The 21,601-nt window shown below is 35.6% G+C and overlaps 1 protein-coding gene across 5 annotated transcripts; it reads left to right on the forward strand.

Moving 5' to 3' along the window:
- Positions 1-1,271: 1,271 nt before the first annotated feature.
- Positions 1,272-16,188, forward strand: LOC113710182 (uncharacterized). Of its 5 annotated transcripts, none has more exons than XM_027233038.2 (8): positions 1,272-1,470; positions 3,365-4,073; positions 9,898-10,086; positions 11,173-11,264; positions 12,811-12,870; positions 12,952-13,021; positions 14,870-15,073; positions 15,663-16,188. In XM_027233038.2, exons 2-8 carry the CDS (start codon positions 3,366-3,368, stop codon positions 16,047-16,049), a joined length of 1,710 nt encoding a protein of 569 aa, XP_027088839.1. In that variant the 5' UTR covers positions 1,272-1,470; position 3,365; the 3' UTR covers positions 16,050-16,188. The 5 variants fall into 5 exon arrangements, with proteins under 5 accessions (XP_027088839.1, XP_027088836.1, XP_071921470.1 ...); XM_027233035.2 differs by having other exon boundaries at positions 1,273-1,470; positions 3,143-4,073; XM_072065369.1 differs by having other exon boundaries at positions 1,273-1,470; positions 3,242-4,073.
- Positions 16,189-21,601: the final 5,413 nt, after the last annotated feature.

A 21,601-nucleotide genomic window follows, 5' to 3' on the forward strand; every position in this document is an offset into this window, starting at 1 on the left:
TGGAGAGCGGAGAGGTAGAGATACTGAAATAGGTACAAAGAGAGGACAGAAATAGAAAGACAAGGAAGAGAAGAATTTCTAAAAAATGAGGATGGTCCGAGTGGATCATCAAATGGGGAGCCATTTGTAGAATTTTTTGGGTCATCCAACACCAATAAAGCTGTTGATCCAACGGTTCTAATTTTTTTTAAGGGTCCCGTCGACCAAGGCTAGCCGTTGATGGAGTAATCATTATGCAAGTGGATCATCGAACAGGGAGCTATTTATAGAACTTTTCGGTCATCCAATAGTTATAAAGCAGCCCCGTGAATGGTCCAGCGGCGGCACCTCCCCTGGTAAACCTCTAGGTCCCAGGTTCGAATCTCTGCGCTGTTGGATTCCTCCGCGTATTTATCGTACTTGGGTTGGGTTGGGGTGTCAAGGCCTGGGTTGTAGGGGATTAGTCGGACCCAATAAGGATTGACCCGGACATCCTATGTCGACAAAAAAAAAAAAAAAAAAAAAAAAAAGCTATAAAGCTGTTGATCTAGCGGTTCTAATTTTTTTTAAGGGTCCTATCGACCAAGGCTAGCCATTGATGGAGTAATCAGTGGCTGCCCATGATGTTTTTTTTTTTTTAGGCAAACAAGTATTTGTCGCTACACAACCTTGTGTGACGACGGACACATAATTTTAAAATATGTCTTAAATTATTATTTTTATAAAATGCATTTAACAACATTTTTTTAAATAAAATTTTCTGTCGCTGCATAAGCTTGTGCAGTGACAGATATATTAAATTTTTTTTTAAAAAAATTAAGTCTGATAGACACATTCTATTAAAAAAAATTGTGTCGAATACCATGTTGACACATGAAAAAAATCAAAAACAAAATGGTCACTGCATTTGAATGTTTCGATGATGTTAATATTAGAAAAACATTCCAAATACCCCCATTTTTAAGCAAATTTAATTTTTGGGATTATTTTGAGAAATAAGCCGACCTCATACACATTCAATTTTTTTCTTTTCTTTTTTTTTTTGAAATCCATTTGTGTATAAAAATACATAAAAGCAATTGATCCATTTGAACTTTAATTTAAACATTCCCATGATAGAAATAAAATGGAAAAGATTTATTTCCAAACTAAAGCCTTTTTTTTTGAAAAAATAAAATTGGAAAATATTCATTTCCAAACTAAAACTTCTTTTTTTTAAAAAAAATTTATTTATTAATTTGACAAAAATAAAATTGATAGAGGTGCACATTACTTGGCCTTTACATGCTTGTACCTCACTTTTTACCCAGCAACAATTACAAAATGACAAAATATATTCAAAAAGCAAAACGGGGAGAAAGCATTCTTGACTCACACTCATAAACAATACGTGTGTGTGTGTGTGTGTGTTTCGGCTCTTTCAATCTTTTTCTAGAATTATGCTCACTGCCTTTCTGCTCTTCCGTCCATCTTCAGACCTCTAATTCTCTGGTAATTAATTCCTTTTCTGCGGAATTTTATTAACTTGGGAAATTTCTTTCAAATATGTATGTAACATCACACACAGACGCACACTTGCCCGCGTGTATCTGCATGCGGCGTCGTTTTTTTTTCCTGCCTAATTCATTGAAAGGGATTGATCTGAGGTTTTGATTATTTTGGGGTTCTGTTTGTTCACGATATTTTAGGTTATATGAAGTAAATAAATAGCAATATGATTGTTTTTAAATTTATATTGTTATTCTTTTTTTTTTTGCCCCCTTCTTTTTATCATTCAATAGGATATGTAGCTATGGAAACTGAATGAAAGCTGCTGAAGTTAACGAAATTCGAATGATTGAATAAATAGAAATGTGGGTTTTAAATTTTTTTTTGGGTGGAATCTGTTTACTGGTATAAAATTAAAGAGCTAATTCATGAAGCAAAGAAATCCTGGGGAAGAAAAGGAGACATTTGAGGATAATTTGAAGAGGGGGAATGATGGACAAACCGAGCAACTTTCTTCGAGTTGTGGAGGCTTTACCTGTGCTGTTTCATGGCCAAATAACAACAAAGAGAAGAAAATTACTAGACACTGTATATTATTTAAATAAATATTTACCTCAACAAGTAACTGAATAGAGATTGCCCTAGATAACGAGACAATGGTTGAATAGAAAATTGTTGAGTCGAATGTTTACTAGTTGGATATTGTTAATTTAGCTGATAGGGGTGGTGTTGCATATGGTCTAAACAAAAGGTAAAACAAGAAATCAACTTTTTGATAAAGTAGGATTTGGTAAGAAAATTACGTTGAGTAGCTTTTAGTTGTGTGATAGATGTCCTTTGGGTTTCATTTTTCACTCTAGTTTAGAGTAAATATGATAATTCGGTGCATTTGGATTTCGTTCTGTCACTGAGGAAGTCTCAACTGGAATTTTCTTTTTGTTTTCTTTGAGTACAAGTATAGAGATTTGTTTTCATGAGAACTGCATGCACGAGCTGAGATGAAAGGTATTTCTTCAAATTTTGGATTATCTTAGAGGGTTTATGCCTTTGGAGAGTGATGATCCCAATGCATGATACCTGTAGGGGAAAATTTTGGGCGTGCAGTACCTCTTGCTTCTGATTAGCAATGAGTGGATTGATATTAGCTTACTAGGTTCAAGTCCTTGGCTTTTATTGGTTTACAGAACCAGTGAATTATCTATCTGTGGATGCTACATCTCATTTGGTAGCTTGTCAAAAGCATTTATTCCCTGGGCTTGATTGTGATTACCTGTTAAGTTTGCACCGTTGAGAATGTTTTGCAAGTGTTGATATGGTTGACTCAACTGAGCCATGATAAGCGTGGAGCTTGAGAGTTTGATCTCCTGTATGTTTCATTAAAGTCAGATAATAAACAAAGATAAAATGCTTGAATTTGTAGAGGATTGAATGTACAGCATTGAATCTGATGCTGGGCAATTATTCGACATCAAAACAAACAAAACGACCTAGATGTTAGCAGCACTCATTGCCTACTTCATGGTCCTGTCTCTGGGCATCCCATTACTTTGTCTGTTGTTTGTGCTCTTTATTGTGAACTCCTGGAAAACTGATAAACGAAGTTAAAATTCCATTGATGATTTTCAAGGCTGTTAATGCATAATTTTTTTTTTTTGTTTTTTACCTTTTTCTATAGGCTATGGTGAAATGCCATTATCCTGCCAAGTTTCACTATAAGTCGTTCTCACAAGTGTCCTTTATGTGGCTGTTTTTAAATTACTTGCCCACATCTTAGAGCTTGTCTCCATATAGGCTGGGTGATAGCTCTTTTACATCTTCTGATCCCTCACCATCCCAGTGCTGGCAGTTTTGTGGAGTTTCTCGCTTAAACTCGATATCTGATTTCTATGGAATACAGTATGAATGGAATGAGTGAAGACCATTCCTCCCTGGGCAGCTCAACAAAGAGGCCAGAAGGCCACAAAACCCGCTACAATAAGGATGTCATGCCAGGGAGTGAGCTTTGGACGGATGGACTTATTTGTGCTTTTGAATTTGTGCGGGGGCGTAGGAGATCAGTACGGTCAAAATCTTGTTCCAAGATCTTGTCAATCCCTCAAGTAGACACTGGGAATGTCACTACACCCATGCCTACTCATGGAGGGGTTGAACCTCCTTCTCAGAGAAAAAGCATGATAAATTCCAAAGATCCAGCAACTCTTCATGAGATTGGTGCTTCCGGGAATGGTGCTTTGGATAGTGATGCAGATAGACCAAACTTGCAATCAGACTGTTTGCATTCTGTGGAAAGGTTTGAAGGTAGTCATTGGATTCCAATTGGATGGGCTAGAATTTCTGAACTTGTTCAAACTGTGCAAATTGATGCTGGATGGTCTGAACAGCAAGTTGATTTGATGGATGATGAAGAGGACCTCACAGTTGCTGATTTAGCTGCTCCTTACTGGGAGCGTCAAGCTGGGCCCACATGGTGGTGTCATGTTGCTGCAGGGCATCCATGTGTAGATGCATGGCTCAAAAGTGCCCAGTGGCTGCATCCTGCAATTTCTGTTGCATTAAGAGATGAAAATCGACTAATAAGTGACCGGATGAAGCATCTCCTTTATGAGGTAGAAAAATTATTTAGCATGCAAGTTATTTTACTTCTTAATGATCCTGCTTTGCTGCCTGATTGCATACTTTATCCAATATCTATGGGGAAATGAACTGATATCAACAAAACACAACTTGTATGCTGTCGTATGAAGTTTTGTGATTTGGCCAATATTTTTGAGCACTATAAGTAACTGGTAATGATTGTATGGTTAATATAAATTACCATATGTCAGACATGCTGTTTTGGTTGTTTAACTAATTGACTGTGAAACTTATTTATCAAACCATGCCAGTAAAATATAAACTGTTGAATAGGGTCCTCTAACTCATTTTCTCAATTTAAGACACGTAATCCATGAAAATTTAGTGCATTTAATCCATGAAAATTTAATGCGACCAAGTTTTTAGTGCTCCACTAGGAATTTGACTGCTACTCTATTCTTCTCCTTTTTTCAGTTTCTCTGCAGACTACAATCTTGGATGATTTTGACATGATACTTTTATTTGCTGATGTTATAGGGAGGAATATATTTGTAATAGTAGTGAGGAACATGGAAATGCAACTGATGGTGATGGTAAGTAGATGAGTACATGAGTTGATGCTGAACTAGCATAAGATGTTGTAGTTGAAATTTATTGATGTTATCTCGATAAAGCTTGATCAATTGGCCTAATGATCTGTAGTTAGGGAATGCACAATATTTGGTAACAAAGAGAGAGAAAAGGGGGGGGGGGAGGAAAAACTCTGCACATATTAGTCTGGGGCTGGAAGACTATTAAGCTACTTGACCAGCACACTTGATTGCAATGGTCACACTTTGGAATCACGGTGCACTGCCTTATTTCCCTTCAATGGGCTTGTTCATGTATGAAGATGTTGTGGTGTTTTTGGATAGGCTACTGATTTGCTACATAAGCTAATAGCTGAAGCATTCCATTATTGAATCCACACAAGGAAAAATGCAGATTCTTTAGAAAATACTAGGTTTTTGTCTAGTGAGTTGAGTTTCTAGTCATCATCAGTATACTGCCCATGTCTGACGCAGACAAGTTAGATCACAAGATCGTTTGGTACATAGAAAGGAGGGAGTTTATGGAAAAGACTGCTCTAGCAGCACAAGATGAGAATCTTCCTATTCTAAAGAAAATATTATCAGCAGCTGCAATCCATTCCCTTTGCTAATATGTCAAGATTACACCTGGAAGCTAATTTAAAAGTATAAAGTCCATGACGATGGAAAATATCTCAATAATGAAGTACTCATGGATGTTGTATCCCATTTACAAGAAAGTCTTATTATGTGTTGCAGTACCTAGGTACAAAAAACAAAATATGATGCCACAAGTGCTTTCCCTTGCCTAATCTACAACATTTCCTTCATTAACTTGATTTAATATTCTGACAGACCTACTTGTTACCAAGCATATCAACTACCTCTTATTCTTACCTGTTGTCAAGACATGAATATTAGCCATAAAATTTGTAGCTTTGCACATGAAGCAAAATTTCTCATCCTTCATGTCTCATGACGCATGTCATCTTGTATCGTCTAGACATGAGTCTTACTTATTCAATTCGCAGCTTTGCTCTTGAAGCAAACTTTGTCATCCTTCTTGTCTCATTGAGAAGAAAAATACTCACCAACAAAAGCTCTGAGTGGTTGGCTATTGGGAGAGCTTTTACTGTTTAAATTTGAGAACAGGTATTTTGGAAAGAATACATCTAGTCACAGTATTATGAGTGATCAACTAGTATTTATAGGAGTACAAACCTAACAAACTATTTACAAGAATACCCTTACTAATTTATTATCCACAAGAATACTTATATTCTCTTATCACTCCTCCTTAAGTTGGAGCATATATATCATAAGCATCCAACTTATTACAAATGTATTTCACCCTAGAGCCCCCTAAACTCTTGGTAAATAAGTCAGCCAATTGATCTACAGACGGTACATGAGATGTCTTGATGACTCCGTCAAGCAATTTCTCTCGAATGAAATGACAATCAACTTCAATATGTTGTCCTTTCATGAAACACTGGATTAGACGCAATATGAACAGCTGCCTGATTATCACACACTAAATTCATAGGCTGTTTATGCTCAAATCCAAGTTCAAGTAACATGCTCTTCAACCAAACTAACTCACACACAGTGTGAGCCATAGCGCGGTATTCAGATTCTGCACTTGATCTGGAGACAACTGTTTGCTTCTTACTCTTCCACGACACTAAATTACCATCAACAAACACACAATATCCTGTGGTCGATCTTCGATCTTAGGCAGAACCAGCCCAATTTGATTCACTATATCCTTCAATATCAGTGTGTCTATGATTTTGATACAATAACCCTTTTCCAGGAGCACTCTTAAGATATCTGAGAATCCGTATAACAGCATCCCAATGACTAGTACGAGGGGTATTAAGAAATTGACTCACAACACTCACTGCAAACGAAATGTCAGGTCTCATTACAGTGAGATAATTTAATTTACCCACAAGTCTTCGATATTGTCTAGGATCATCTAATAATGCACCTTGATCTCCTACTAATTTCACATTAGGATTCATAGGAGTATCCACAGGTCGGCAACCTAACATTCCAACTTCACTAAGCATATCGAGTACATATTTCCTGTGACATAAATAAATTTCATATTTAGACCGAACTATCTCAATACCCAGAAAATACTGTAGATGATCTAAATCCTTTGTTTGAAAGTTTGCCTGCAGATTGGATTTAAGTTTCTGGATCCCCACAACATCATCACCTGTAATCAAAATATCATCCACATAAACAACTAATAAAATTTTACCAGCATTAGAATGCCGATAAAATACAGAGTGATCTACTCCACATCTTGTCAGACCGAACTCCATGACATCACTACTAAACTAGCCGAACCAAGCTCTCGGAGACTGTTTTAATCCATATAGGATTTTTTCAAACGACAAACCAACCGCGAATTCTTCCCCTAAAAAACAAAGCCAGGAGGTTGTTCTATATATACCTCTTCTTCCAAATCTCCATGTAGAAATGCATTTTTCACATCCAACTGATGCAATGACCAATTATAAATTGCTGCCAAAGAGATAAGAAGACGAACCGAGGTAATCTTTGCAACAGGAGAAAATATTTCTAAGTAGTCTATTCCATACACCTGAGCAAATCCTTTAGCTACCAGACGAGCCTTCAATCTATCAATAGAACCATTAGATTGCACTTTTATAGTATACACCCATTTACAACCAACAACAGGCTTACCAGAAGGAAGAGGGACAAGGTCCCAAGTACCATTTTGTTCCAAAGCAGACATCTCTTCTTGCATAGCTAATCTCCAACCAGAATGATTAAGAGCATGGGTAATAGACTTAGGAATGGAGACAGAATCAAGGGAAGCAACAAAAAAAGAATATGACATAGAGAGACGAGAATAAGAAACAAATTAGAAATAAGATAAGAAGTACAACGCCTCTTACTTTTGCATAAAGCAATAGGAAGATCTAACTCAGAGGAGGGCGTCATACCTGGATTTGAAGATTGAGAGTTAATTGGTGAAGTGCATAGCATATCAGGAACTTTCTCAACCATGGAACGATGAGAATAAACTTGAAGATTAGGACGAGATAATCGAGCTATGGAATCTGGTGGACTAGATAATTTAGGTAATAAAGAGGAAGGAACTGGTAAAACAGGAGAGAAAAAATAGGGATACTGGTCTAACTCACAAGGCATACCGCGTCTTATAAAATATGGAGTTGATTCAAAGAAAGTAACATCAGCACAAGTAAAAAATCGATTTAAAACTAGACTGTAACATCTATACCCTTTTTGCGCTTGTGCGTATCCCGAGAAAATAAACTTAATAGCACGAGGATCTAATTTATCCACCCCGGGAGCAAGCTGATGAACAAAACACACACATCCAAAAATACGAGGAGGTGATTTAAACACAGGTTCATGAGGAAAAAGAATGAAGTGAGGTAATTGGCCTCTAAGGATATTAGATGGCATGCGATTAATTAAATAACATGCAGTTAGAACTGCATCACTCCAAAATTGTTTGGGCACATTCATGTGTAACAAAAGTGTCCGAGCAATCTCGATTAAATGTCCAATTTTTCTTTCAGCAACTTCATTCTGTTGTGGTGTAAGGACAAGAGAACTGATGAATAATACCGGATTTAGTCATAAAGGTATTAAAAGGAGTGGAAAAATATTCTTTCGCATTATCACTATGAAATATACGTACAGGCACACCAAATTGATTCTTTATTTCTGTAACAAATGCACAAAAAATGGAATATAGTTCTGAATGATCTTTCATTAAATAAAACCATGTTACTCTTGAAAAATCATCAACAAAAATTACAAAATATTTAAAACCTAATTTTGAAGTGACTCGAAGGACCGCAAACATCAAAATGAACTAACAAAAAGGGTTTAGAAACCCGTTTATTGACTCGAGGAGCAAAAGAAACACGATGATGCTTTCCTAACTGACAAGACTCACATTCTAACAAAGACAACTGACTCAAAGTAGGAATCAACTTTTTCAAATTTTGTAAAGACGGATGACCTAAACGACAGTGAATTTCAAGAGGAGAAACAGTAGCAGGACATGCAATCGGACCATTGGAGTTGAGAAAATAAAGACCATTATGCTCACGCCCTCCACCAATCGTCCTCTTTGTCTTCAAATGCTGAATGACAACAAAATCAGGAGAAAAAGTAACTGAACACTGTAGAGATTTAGTGAGTTTACTAACAGACATTAGATTAAAGGGTAAATTGGGTACGTAAAGAACAGAAGACAGCGGAAGAGATGGGTTAATTTCTACAGTGCCTAGTCCTTTAACTTTAGTGGTAGATCCATCAGTTAAAGTAACATGAGGGAAGGAAATAGACTCTTGAAAATTAGAAAAATTTTTAGAGGTACCTGACATATGATCAGTAGTCCCGGAGTCAATAATCCATGAGTCATTACCTTTTTGTGCTAAAGAAATAGAGGGCAGAGATGCGTGATTTGTAGTTTGGTACTGTAGGAATTTAACATAATCTTTCTCGGATATAGTAAAAGTCTTCTGGGACCCATGTGCTGAAGAACTGATTCAACTTGGTCAGTGGTAACCGCATTATCAAAACTTTCAATCATAGCGAATAGCACTTCAAACAAAAAAGAAGTCAAAATTCGTGATGAACAGTAACGCGTGAACAGTCATGTACAGTATCACGTGAACAACACGCGATGACCAATATTGCGTGAACAAGACTTTTGCTAGATGTTTAACCCTAACCCTAGGACTTTTGCTTTGATACCATGAGAACAGGTATTTTGGAAGGAAAATATCTAGTCACAGTATTATTAGTGACCAACTAGTATTTATAGGAGTACAAACCTAACAAACTATTTACAAGAATACCCTTACTAATTTGTTATTCACAAGAATACTTATATTCTCTTAGCAAAATTATTTAACAAAACAATGATGATGCTTCATGTTCAACACACAGGACAAAATTGCTAGACAAGGTGCAAGATTTACCTTCATACCATGAAGAATTAGTCCAGGGGCATACTATGAAAAAAGTAATATGATTGGTCAAACATGTTAATTCCTTGAATTCTCTTGGTGTTAAGTGAAAGGAATTTTGATTCTTCAGCTTTTACTTTGAGCTGTTTCCTTTCCCATGTCCAACAATGGAAAAAAGGCCAAGTTTAGATAAGTGTTGGATGATTTTTGTATGATGGAAAAGATTAAGAAGTTTAATAAGAATAACTTTTTTCCCAGAATGCATGGAAACCTAATTAAATTTTAAACTTCTATAGGTACCAGTTAGGGTGGCTGGGGGCCTATTGTTTGAGCTCTTGGGGCAATCAGCAGGAGATCCATATGTTGATGAAGATGATATACCCATAGTTCTTCGTTCTTGGCAAACACATAACTTTCTGATTTCTGCTCTGCACGTGAAAGGTTCTGCATCAAGAATCAATGTTTTGGGCATCACAGAAGTTCAGGTATATTTGTTTTACCTCAAGAGTCTTTTAAGTGATCTTTCTATCCTAATATTAGTTGATTTTGATTATAAATCCACTACAGCACTATGCCAAATATTCTTTAGTTTTTTTGTGTACAGAAAAGCCATAAACTCCTAAATGGTTGAGATGTTCGAGTCCTCTTATTCAAGGTTTGGTTGCATATCTATGTTCTTAACAACAATTCCAACACACTTGGAGGGACCCTAACATTTGACCCGACATAGTATAGGTGTCTTCTGCTATAATGTCCCCTGTCAGGAGGTGTGGGGGGCATAACTTGCTTCCCTGTCAGGAGGTGTGGGGGGTATAACTTGCTTCCCATTTCTTGCAGGAAAGGTATCACGATTGGCTTAAATTGGATTTTCCACAAGCTTCTGGCCTATGTTATTCGGACCATTATAACCCCCACCAAACCCTTGTCGACACTTCACAGCACTGGTACTAGTGTGGAATATGTTCTTGACACTTCACAGCACTGCCTATGTTACTCAAGTCTCTTCATTTACCTGCACTGAACACCCATATCACCATTGCCCTTAAATTGGGTGCTTGACTTATGGAGTATGCCTTGCTGCACTAGTGTATTTTTACTTTACAATGATGATAAGCGACAAAACGATAATTCGGTGGATTTGCTAGTGTTCTATGGCTTCAGAAATCAATTAAGTTCTCCAATCATCAGCTACCAGCAACTGTGTATTGATTAAAGTACTGTTGTTTGTCTGCTGAATGGTTGAAGTGTAATATTATTCTCATATTTACTAGAATGTCCGCTGAACCCACGTATCTGTATCCGATTCTTTAGAATTGTCCCGTAGCCATTTTAGATGGTTGATGAATTAGACACCTAGAGACATACCGGAATTCAATATCAGCATGTGAGACCCAGAAATATAGCTTTAGGATGCACTCTATGAACTACTTGTAGGTCCTAGTTGAACTCACTTATGAACCTTCGTGGTACAATATTTGCTTTACAACTGTTAGTGTCTTTGCCACTTCTTGGGACATTTTGGTAGTTCAGCATCTTTTATCTTGAACGGGATTATACTTTTCCATTTATAGGAGCTACTTGTAGCTGGTGGTTACAATGCTCCAAAAACAGTACATGAAGTTATTGCACATTTAGCTTGCCGTCTTGCTCGATGGGATGACAGGTTAGTTGATCTTTTCATAGTGTACTATCCTGTTAGAGCTGCTACTCTCGGTGGATTTCTAGATGACATTCTGTAGATGCATGATTATAAAGGGAATTCTAGATGTCAGTCTTTATTCCTTCTTTTTCCTGAACATGAAGTTGGACACATGAGTGCGCATAAGAGAGGATTCAATCAACCAGGAAAGTAGTTTAAGTGGGCAAATCGCCCCTGATAATTGCATCGTTGTGCCTGGGCTGTGAGGGCTCTCAGCCACATAAGTTTAAATTAATGAAATTTATAAATACACTTGCAAGCTTGTAGTTGATGGTTTTATTTCTGCAGTTTTGCTTTGTGGTATAATGGAACTCTTGGTACATTGAATTGCTTCAATAATAAGGGACGTAATAAGAGTCTAGAACCCCAAGCATCCTTATCTTGTCATGTGATGAAATCTAGGAGAAAAAGATGAAAAGACAATAAAGTGGCAGCAGTTTAAGTCAAATCCGATCTCCTTCTTGAAGCACGCTATATATATATATATTGTTTTTCATCTTATCAAGGTTGGTGATCACTTTTTTAATTTAAGAGAAAAAGGGGTAGTTTGGCTGATAGATTCAATACAAAGTGCTGATGAGTGATGAAGACAAGGTTTTACAGTTGTTATTTTGAGTTTGCAGGGTAGAGGAGTGAGAAAGTGCTATATAATGTCTAGAATGTCTAGTAGTTTAAATATTTGGTCCTGACATAGTTATAGCTGCAGGAAGCAGGAAAGCTAGATCTTTGACTCCCCAATCAGGCTTTACAGTGGCCCCTTTACCATGCATGCAGTAAACTGACCATTAAATTGACGGTGCCAAGATTGATGGTGAATTTCTAAGATTCTGAAGCTAAAAAATATACATACACACACACATATGTACCCACACACACACACAGAGATACAGTTGCAACCATACTGGTGTGATGAGTAATTACAACAGAATAATTACCATCTAGCTGCTTAATTTAAATATTGCTTTTCCTACTCGCTCTCACAAATTTCTGCCAGGTTCTTATGTTAGAGCCTGATGGTTTAAATAACTAAAAATGCTGTTAGCTGATGATTCCACTGAGTACCTATTTGCTTGATGGTGATTTGATGATTTCATGAGTTAAATAACACACCAATTTGGTAAAAGTAAGTAGTTAACTACTGTCCTTTGACCAGCTACCAACAACTGCAATTGTGAAGTAATTAGCTTTTCTGTTAAATTATTCTTGCCAAGCCTTTCATTCTCTGTCGTTGTTAATCTTTAATTCTTGTTGATTTTGGTGCTGCTGCTTTTCTTTCCTGCTGGAAATCATCCCCTGTAATTCTAGGCAAAAGAAGTAATAGAATTTTGTGAACTTTAGCAGCTACCTTCTTTCAAAGACCTCCACTTGTCCATCTTCACACCACTGAAATTAATCTTCAACTCTTGAGAAAAGTAGCCATCTATGTTTTAGCATGATGCACAACCACATAACTCTTACCCAATTAGTTTTTGGAAATGTTAATATGGAATATTTGTTTGTCTATTGTTAGATTGTTCCGAAAATCGATATTTGGTGTGGCTGATGAAGTGGAATTGAAATTTATGAACAGGTATTAATTTCTTGCTCTTGAATATTTTTGGTACTCTTTTGCTTGCTTTTTTTCTAAGAAAAACAATTGTCCTGTAATCAGGAGGAACCATGAGGATTTGAATCTTTTCGGCATAATTCTGAACCAAGAAATCAGAAAGTTATCAACACAGGTATACCAGTAAATCTGCTAAAGGTATAGAGTGCTATTTCTTTCCGTCATATACCGGGTGGGGGAAACAAATGGCATATCATATTTGAGCACTGAAAAATGAAGCAGAAGAATCCTGTTTAACAGCCAGATTAAACTGTAAGAGCTAGGAAAGAAGATGTCTTATTATGCAGTTCAAAAAGTTATTAGACTTGTATTGCCATGTGCATATGTGCATGTCTCTATCTATATGTAAAGATGTTTTTCTGTTAAAATAAAAGGTGGCAAGTGATATTGGCACTCCAACATTGCCTTTTAAATTTTTTAAGACAAATTTGCCCCTAGAACTCCACCTTCAAATGACTGCATCAGAAGTCCTCACCATCATTGGCTCCAGACACTTCCAATTGCACCATCTTCCTCTCACCTACAAACTAGCATATCTTTTACCCTCCGTCTCCCATCATCTTTTCCCAACTAAAGCCACACCAAACTTTACCTAGACACTTATGTTCCTACGCAAAGCACATCCCAATCATGGAGAGTTAATCCAAATCATTGACATTGATATTGGTGTAGTATAGATTACCGTGTCTTTCTTCCCTGCCCCATGAATTTCCAAGGCCTACAAGACGATAGAAAAATTGCTACTCATTAGCCAAACCCATTGCATAATTGAAAAAAACGAAAAAAAAGACCCTGAGCTATACTCATAAAAAATGAGCTAGTTTGTCCAATTCAATGGAGTGGGTGAAATTAATTTATTTCCTACTGGTGGATTTGATTTGGGCAATGAACATCGAGATTCTTTTGGCTAAATATTGGATGGGGCTACTGAAATGTTTTGGTTTAGGGAATTTGAATTTTCTGGATTGGGATGTGGGTTTTGCGTAAATTCTGTTAATCAGAAGAAGATATTACAACAGAGAAGAATTCAAGGAGGTTTGGGTACTTGAAGAAGTGACGAGGCAAAAGAATTCATTTTAGGACTGGGTGCAGGGAAGCAATAGATCAAAGAAGTAGAAGAAAAAGGATAAAAATGTTTTTTCAACTTATAAAAGTCAAAGATGGAGTGCCAGAGGCTATGCTTGGAGTGCTAATATCATTTCCCTAAAAAGGGTTCTATATATATATATATATATATCTATGTACTATAAAAATTGTATGCATTTTTGTTATCATTATTGACTGCAATACAGCAAACCCTATAGCGTATATGTATCTCTTGAATTACTTGTATTTCTGGAGAAGGGCATTGAGAGGAATGAGCGTCTTTGCCTTCTGGCTCTAGTTCTTTTCTAAAAGTGATGAATGATCTAATTTGAAATTTATTATTCTGATTGTAACTACTAACTTAAGAGGGAAAGCATCTGTGACATACTTTATAGACTCTAGGGGGGAGGCACAGGCTATGCGTGTACAAATTAAATAAAGAGATTGATAAGAAAAAGATACTAGTTATGGCTTTGAAAAAGAGACGACGGCAGTACCATTTTACCTTTAGTTGTGAGGTTTAAAAGTTTGAAAATTGATGGGAAAATTAATACTTAACCTCCTTCTCTGGCTTTCTATATATTGTAGATGTTATTGTCATGAACTCATGACTCTATTAAAACAGTTGTTTTGTCTTTATGTATATATCTTCATCTTTGTTGGTTCGGTTCGTGTCTTTGAACTTTCTTTGGTGTTTGGTCTTATTGTTGGAACAGTAAAGCTCCATGCTGTAGCTCAAAAAGGGTCATTTTTTTCTGCTTATTACTTTTTCTCCCCCACGCCCAGGTCTGAAAGGCAACAAGCTTGTCATATTAGAATTAGATTAGCAGCGACATATTATTTTTTCTGTCATTGGTTACATCTTCCAGAATTCCAGGTCATCAGGGTGAAATGGTCACTTCATGCAAGAGAGGAGATTGTGTTTGAACTTCTCCAGCATTTGAGAGGAAATACAGCTAGAAGTCTGCTAGAAGGAATTAGAAAGAGTACAAGGGAGATGATTGAAGAGCAAGAAGCAGTTCGAGGCCGCTTGTTTACCATCCAAGATGTCATGCAGAGCACTATTCGTGCATGGTTGCAGGTATGTTCATGGCTTGTGCACTAGTTTCTAGTACAAGATATTGTGAATACAACTAGCCTATGACGTCGTATCTAACAGTGGATTTTAAGTGTTCCTCGAAATCTTTACATCCCTTTAGTTCCTTTTAGAAGTATGGATTTCAAACTTAGTCTTCATCTAAATTCCTTTCCATGGCTTCGTCTGCTTGAAGACCATCCTCCGAAAAATAAATGTATTTTTTGACATAACAATGGTTAAGTCAATTGCTCTTTTAATGGAACGTTCTACATTAGATCAACAGAGAAAACTGTTAGGCTTTCTAAGCTATCTCATGTTCTTTTTTGTTTTTGTTTTTCCTTTTTTTCCGTTCTTAGTAAGTTCCAAATGACCAAATTTTCAGTTATAGCTCTTAGACTTGACATATTTTATTTGGCTAGCTAATATTGATAATAGATATTTGAAACAACTCTTCTATTTTAACTGTTTGATAGGAACGATATAATAGTCAATCACCTGCCATTTTTCTATCCTTTTCATTTATTTCCCTAACATGGGAAATAGTTTTAGAAATTTTGACATGGGAACTTCGTCTATTTTCATTGACCGTCAGGATAGAAGCCTTAGAGTCACGCATAATTTGACTGTTTTTGGTGGATGTGGCCTTGTGCTTACCATTATCACTGGCTTGTTTGGAATCAATGTTGATGGGATTCCTGGAGCTGCGAACACGCCATATGCATTTGGGCTGTTTTCGGGCGTACTTGTTTTCTTAGGTATTGTGCTAATAGTGATTGGATTGCTCTATTTTGGGTTAAAAAATCCCATCAGCGAGGAGAAGGTTGAGATTAAGAAATTGGAATTGCAAGAGATGGTAAAGATGTTCCAGCATGAAGCAGAGACTCATGCCCAGGTCCATAAACCAGTATCTCGACATAATCTGCCCCCAACAGCAGCTGACAAGTTCGTACAGGAAGCAGATTATCTTCTCATCAGCTAACGGGAAATGAGATGTATCAACTATCAGTAATTTGAAGTTTAGAGTAGAACTTGCCTTATTTCTCTTTTGTACGAATCGACTTGTTGGACTTAAAATGAAAGAAACGATTTGAGCTGATAAAAATCAGGCATATTTCTGACATCGTGTAATTAACCTGTATGGTCAAATCGTCTTTTAGAGTCCCATATTTCTTCTTTTTGTTGTTTTGACTTTTGTGATGCCATTACGCGTGGATATTGTTATGGTAAACTAGGAGTAGATCTACTCCATTGATCCCGGAAGCTTTTGAGAGTTTGGATCTGGAATTATTTGGAGTGCATTATAGGTTGAACCTCGATTGGAAAGGCTTCAAATGTTGCTTTATCTGTCTTCTGTTTTATGCATAGTTATTAAACCCAACCAGGGAAAGAACCCGGCGAAGGGGGTGGGTCAACGGGTTACTGGTTCAACCGGTGAGTGAGTGGTTGAACCGGTGAGTCACTAAATATATTTAAATATTATATTTCATAATTTTTGATATAAGATATATGATATAAATTGTAATAAATAATGCCATAGCAAAAGCTCATTTAATTTAATTTGCTATAAAATAATTAATTCATATAAGAATCAATTAAATATAAAGTTATTTAGTAAACACCAAACTTCAAGTGTAAAATTTTATCTATATTTAGTGTAATAATGTAGCTTATTTATGAATTTTAAGTGTAAAAAATTATTAAATTAATATTTGTCTTTGAAATGAATTATGTAATGTGTTATTTTTGAAATTCATTTTATAAATTATAGAGTTTGGAGGGTACTAATTTTGTTAAAAGATTTCAAATAAATTTATTTTAGAGAAAAAAAAGATAAAATTGAAAAAACATATATATATATATATATATTATAATAAAGACCTTTTATTAACAAGTTTCGGAGCAGCCTAGTGGTAAGCATGCGTTAGTGATTGGTGGAGGTCCAAAGTTCGAGTTTCAACAAAGGCAATAAAATTTTTCCACCAAAACCGGCCGGGTTTCCGATTTAGCCCGGTCCGACCGCCGGGTTGTTGACTAGTCAACGGTCCCGTTGCTCAAACGATCTAATTTAAGACTCGGCCCGGCCTAATGGCCGGTTCACCGGTTTGACCGGTTCGACCGCCGGGCCGGGCCGGATTTAATAACTATGGTTTTATGTATATAATATATTTCGACGTAATGGTTAAGTACTCAGTTTCGCATTTTAGGAGATCAACGTGTGTGTTAATCAAGGGGGAAAAAAGTCCGAGTGGCTTCCAATTAGTAGTCAAGTGAACTTTTGATTTATCAACAATTAAGAGTAAATTTTTTATCTCCGATCTATCGAAAGTGCAAAATATTGGATCTTTTGTTAAGTTCAGCAGTTAATATACTCCTTCCGTTCTACTTTAATAGTCCTGTTTTCTTTTTTTGTCTATTCCAAATTGTAGTCCATTTTTCAATTGAAGAATGTAGTTGTATTTTAATTTTCCTAAAATATCTTTATTCAATATAGATTATTGTTACTATAAACGTACTTCATTTAATTAGAGTTGATTTTTTTTTACCATCAATTCAAGTTTCCATAAAGTTGTAATCTAATTAATGTGAGGGTATTTTAGAAAAATAGTTACCTAAGTTGATTGTTCCAACAAAATTAACTAATTTTTCTTAAATTGTGTGAAAAAAAAAAAATCAGGACTATCAAAGTGGGACGGAGGGGGTAGCTTTTTAGTCCACGAGCTGTCTTCCACCTAATAAAAAGGAAGTAAAAATCGGTTTGATCTAATTGTTGTCTTTTACCACACTCTCTCTCTACTACAAGAGGTTCGAAGCTTCTGCAATTTGCTGACTATCATCATTAGTGCACAGCTCTCTTAAACCATTGGATAGATCTTTGTCGATGGTTGGCAAATTGCAGAAGATCTCCCATTTCGCATGTTTTGAGACTAGGGATGTTGGCATCAGCAGTTGGGTCTGTAATCGGCTGCGCTGTGTGCATTCTTGATGCTCCCTATAGTAGATGTGGCTCGATTGAGGCTAGGAACTTTGTCTTGTTGGAGTCAATTGACAGTTCAAATAGTGTGCATTTTGATTACTATGGTGGTATCTGTTTTGGTTTAGATTTCAATCAATCAGCAAGTTTTAACTCTTCTCCCTTCTGTATCATTTGAAGACGAAGTAATTAGTTGCCTAAGTTTGTGGACTTACAGTAAAATGTGCGGACTAGAATTACTTGAAATTTCCTTTTTGTCTTTGCTTGAAGGCACTAAGTGGTGCTTTAATTGGATCAAATTGTGATAGACGTAAATTTTACCTGATTTGAAGAGTAACTTTTTTTTGTCTTTGGAAATTGTTTTATATATTTCCTTAAAAAAAAAAGAAATTGTTTTATATATGGAATAAGTTTTAAAGCTTTTCCATTTCAACCACATGCAACAAAAAACTTGAGTAGAAGCTCTTCGGCTGCAATGGACATTTTCTTCCTATAGCTCTTTGTTTGGAAAGAAGCCTTCTTTTACTAAGTAGAAGACTGCTGGATAGACTAAAATACCCTTCGTGTTTTGGTGTGCATCTCACGTGGTGCTGGATTTCATCGATTTTAACTGTTGAACTTTACAGAAGGTCCAACATTTTGTACTTTCAATAGATTAGGGGCTAAAAGTTTATTCTTAATTGTTGGAGGGACCAAAAGTTCACCTGACTAATAGTTGGAGGGCACTGAGACTTTTTTTCCTTAATTAAGGTGGTTTTCTTGAGGATGTTCGACTTAGGAATGTAATCAAGTAGAATCGAGTGCGAACATTGCTATACTCGAACTGGATTCGACAGTAGAGAGGTACTGCTTGAGCAAGCAGTAGAAATGGAGTTTGAAATCGAACTTAAAGAATGGTTCAAAAACTTGAGATCGACTCGATTATACACGGTTTTTTTGCAAATACGATCGAGTTCAAGTACCTAATTCGACTAAAAGAGTAATTTTGGTAATTTATACAATTCCCAATCCTAAAAGAATAAAATTGTAATATCTAAATATATCATTTTTAATTAATTACTTTGTGTTCGGTAAGGATCGACGAGCCTCCGAATTTGAAAAACCAATATTCGAACTTGATTTGAATAATTATCGAACTACTCGCATTCAACTTACACTCGATTTCAAATTTTTTACTGAGTTGCTCGCGAGAAGTTCAATTCGATTACAACCCTAGTTCGACCTAGTAAAAGATAATATTAGGTATTCATACGGAGACAAATGGCTGACGTTGGCTCATTTGAAGACAAATGGGGAAAAAAAAAGTAGAGAAGTCGCTGACATGGACTCACTTCAAGATCTACGGCGCATGTTGGACATTGGTTAGACTATAAAAACTATTTTAAGCATCGTGGCAAAGTCTCGAGAGGGATAAGACAACAAGCATGGGTAAAACCTAAATCAAAATAAAGAATTATACAACATAGATAAATAAATAGTACAAGAACCACGAGCTTGAGATATCAATACACACGTCTATTTGTTAACTATTATTTGAAGATATCGTTAACTTACAATACACACTATTAGTTTTTTAATATAGTTCCATATTAAAATTTTCAAGTAGATTCACAAGAACAGACATTTATTTTTTCAAAAATATCTGAGTTTAGTCTAGATATCTTTAGTGACTTTACAATATCTCATTGTACTATTGAAAAAAAATTAGTTGCCTATACATGATAGTAGTAACCGGATTCCGATAATAATTGGCAGAAATTAGTGGATGGGAGTAAATATGATAAATATTGAAACATTTCGGATGACATTTGCTTTTGCCTAAACTTTAGGGGTTGGAACTGCTAATGTACTAAATGTTTGGAACCAAAACTGCAAGTCTTTCTAATAAGTACCTCTTTTAAAGGATAACGAGGACGAAAGAAAAATGGAGATCGAAATGGTTGAGAATTGCCCATGTTTTAAGACCTTAAACAAAGACCTTATTCATAATCAAGTATTTGTTAGTATATGTGCCCTAAAGACGATCGCTTATAGGGAAATTCATATGTACTTGAACTATTTGTACTCTAATAAATGATTTTTTATCATATTGATTGCTTGTATATTCATACTTGTATGATAAAGTTCTTAGAATAAATTTAATCAATGGAATCATAAGTGTTATGATGATGAGATTCATTAGATTTAATAAGTTTATTCTTAAATATCTCTAGTCACAGTATTAACAATAATGGGACATTGTTAATACAGTTAGATTGTCATATACTAAACCACTTCTATCGAGAAGTAGTAAATCTCGTCTACTATGGTGTAGTGACACCTAAGTTAGTATATGGGTGCTTGATGACATGATCAAATTCACTAAATTGATCTACATAAAGATTACCTTTTGTGCCAAAAAGGATATATCTCTAAATGGTGTTTTATGCAAGTGATCCTTGGACTTGAAGTTATCATGGTGCCTTGAGTATGGATGGATATATTTCATTTGTTATATGATTGTTCCCGTAAAAGGGAATGCTCATATCATTAATATGTTGGGTATATTCTTGAAGTATGGATAGATTGTGAATAAGTTTCAACGATTTACCACCTCTTATGGAAGAGGAATTATCTCTTTAATGGCCACTTGTAGAAATACAACTCATAAAATCTTAGTACTAAGAGAGTGAATTTTAGAAAGGTATTTCTAAATAGTTGTTCTTTTGAAATTATATTTTAATACAAGAAATATGTATTAATCATATTATAGAATTGGCACAATAAATATATATATATTCCATGATTAATGTTGAGATAAAATTGGTAAAAGGATATTAATTGCATGGTAAACATCCATTGAAAGCTGAAGTCATCCACTTGACTTTTCTTAAGTACTTGGGTGGTCAAGACGCATTGTTAGATGCTAAATTTGATCTATAAGAATGAGTTAATTGATTAGATAAATGAATGATAAATTAAAAGAGTTTTAATTTATCTATAGCAAATTCTTATTGCCAATGTACTGGAGAACCTAATGGGTCACACACATTAAGGACTCTTTTCTTGCCAGACTAAATGAATTTCAAGTAAGGACTTGTAAAAGATAAGGTTAATAACTTATAGTTGAATTTGAGAGACAAATTAAACTTAAGGGACTAATAATGCAATTATGGTTGAGTCCTCCAATACAATAGTTCTATTAGAAAAAGGAAATTTGTTTCTTTAAGAAAAAGGAAATTCGTTTTCTTTATGAAATATGACTTCTATCTCCACGTAGATTTATTCAACCTATCGTCTATAAAAGACTTTTATTCTCTCATAAAGAATAGACACATTTTTAGAGTGTTTTAGCAGAAAAATAAAAGAAAAAATGTTTTTAAAATTCGGGAAAAATAGGAAGGGAAAAATGTTTTTCCTATTTTGGCCAAAAACCCTAGTTTTGAATTTGAGTTTATTTTCTCTACTCTATTATGTGTGGGTTCATCATAAAACTAGCTAGCACTAGTTCTAATGAGAAAAATTCAGCCTTGGAGGTTTTTGGCAAGAGGAGTTCGTGTGGATCACCGTTAGAGGCCGGA

This window comes from Coffea arabica, chromosome 9e (genome assembly GCF_036785885.1).
Source record: "Coffea arabica cultivar ET-39 chromosome 9e, Coffea Arabica ET-39 HiFi, whole genome shotgun sequence".
Lineage (NCBI taxonomy): Eukaryota > Viridiplantae > Streptophyta > Magnoliopsida > Gentianales > Rubiaceae > Coffea > Coffea arabica.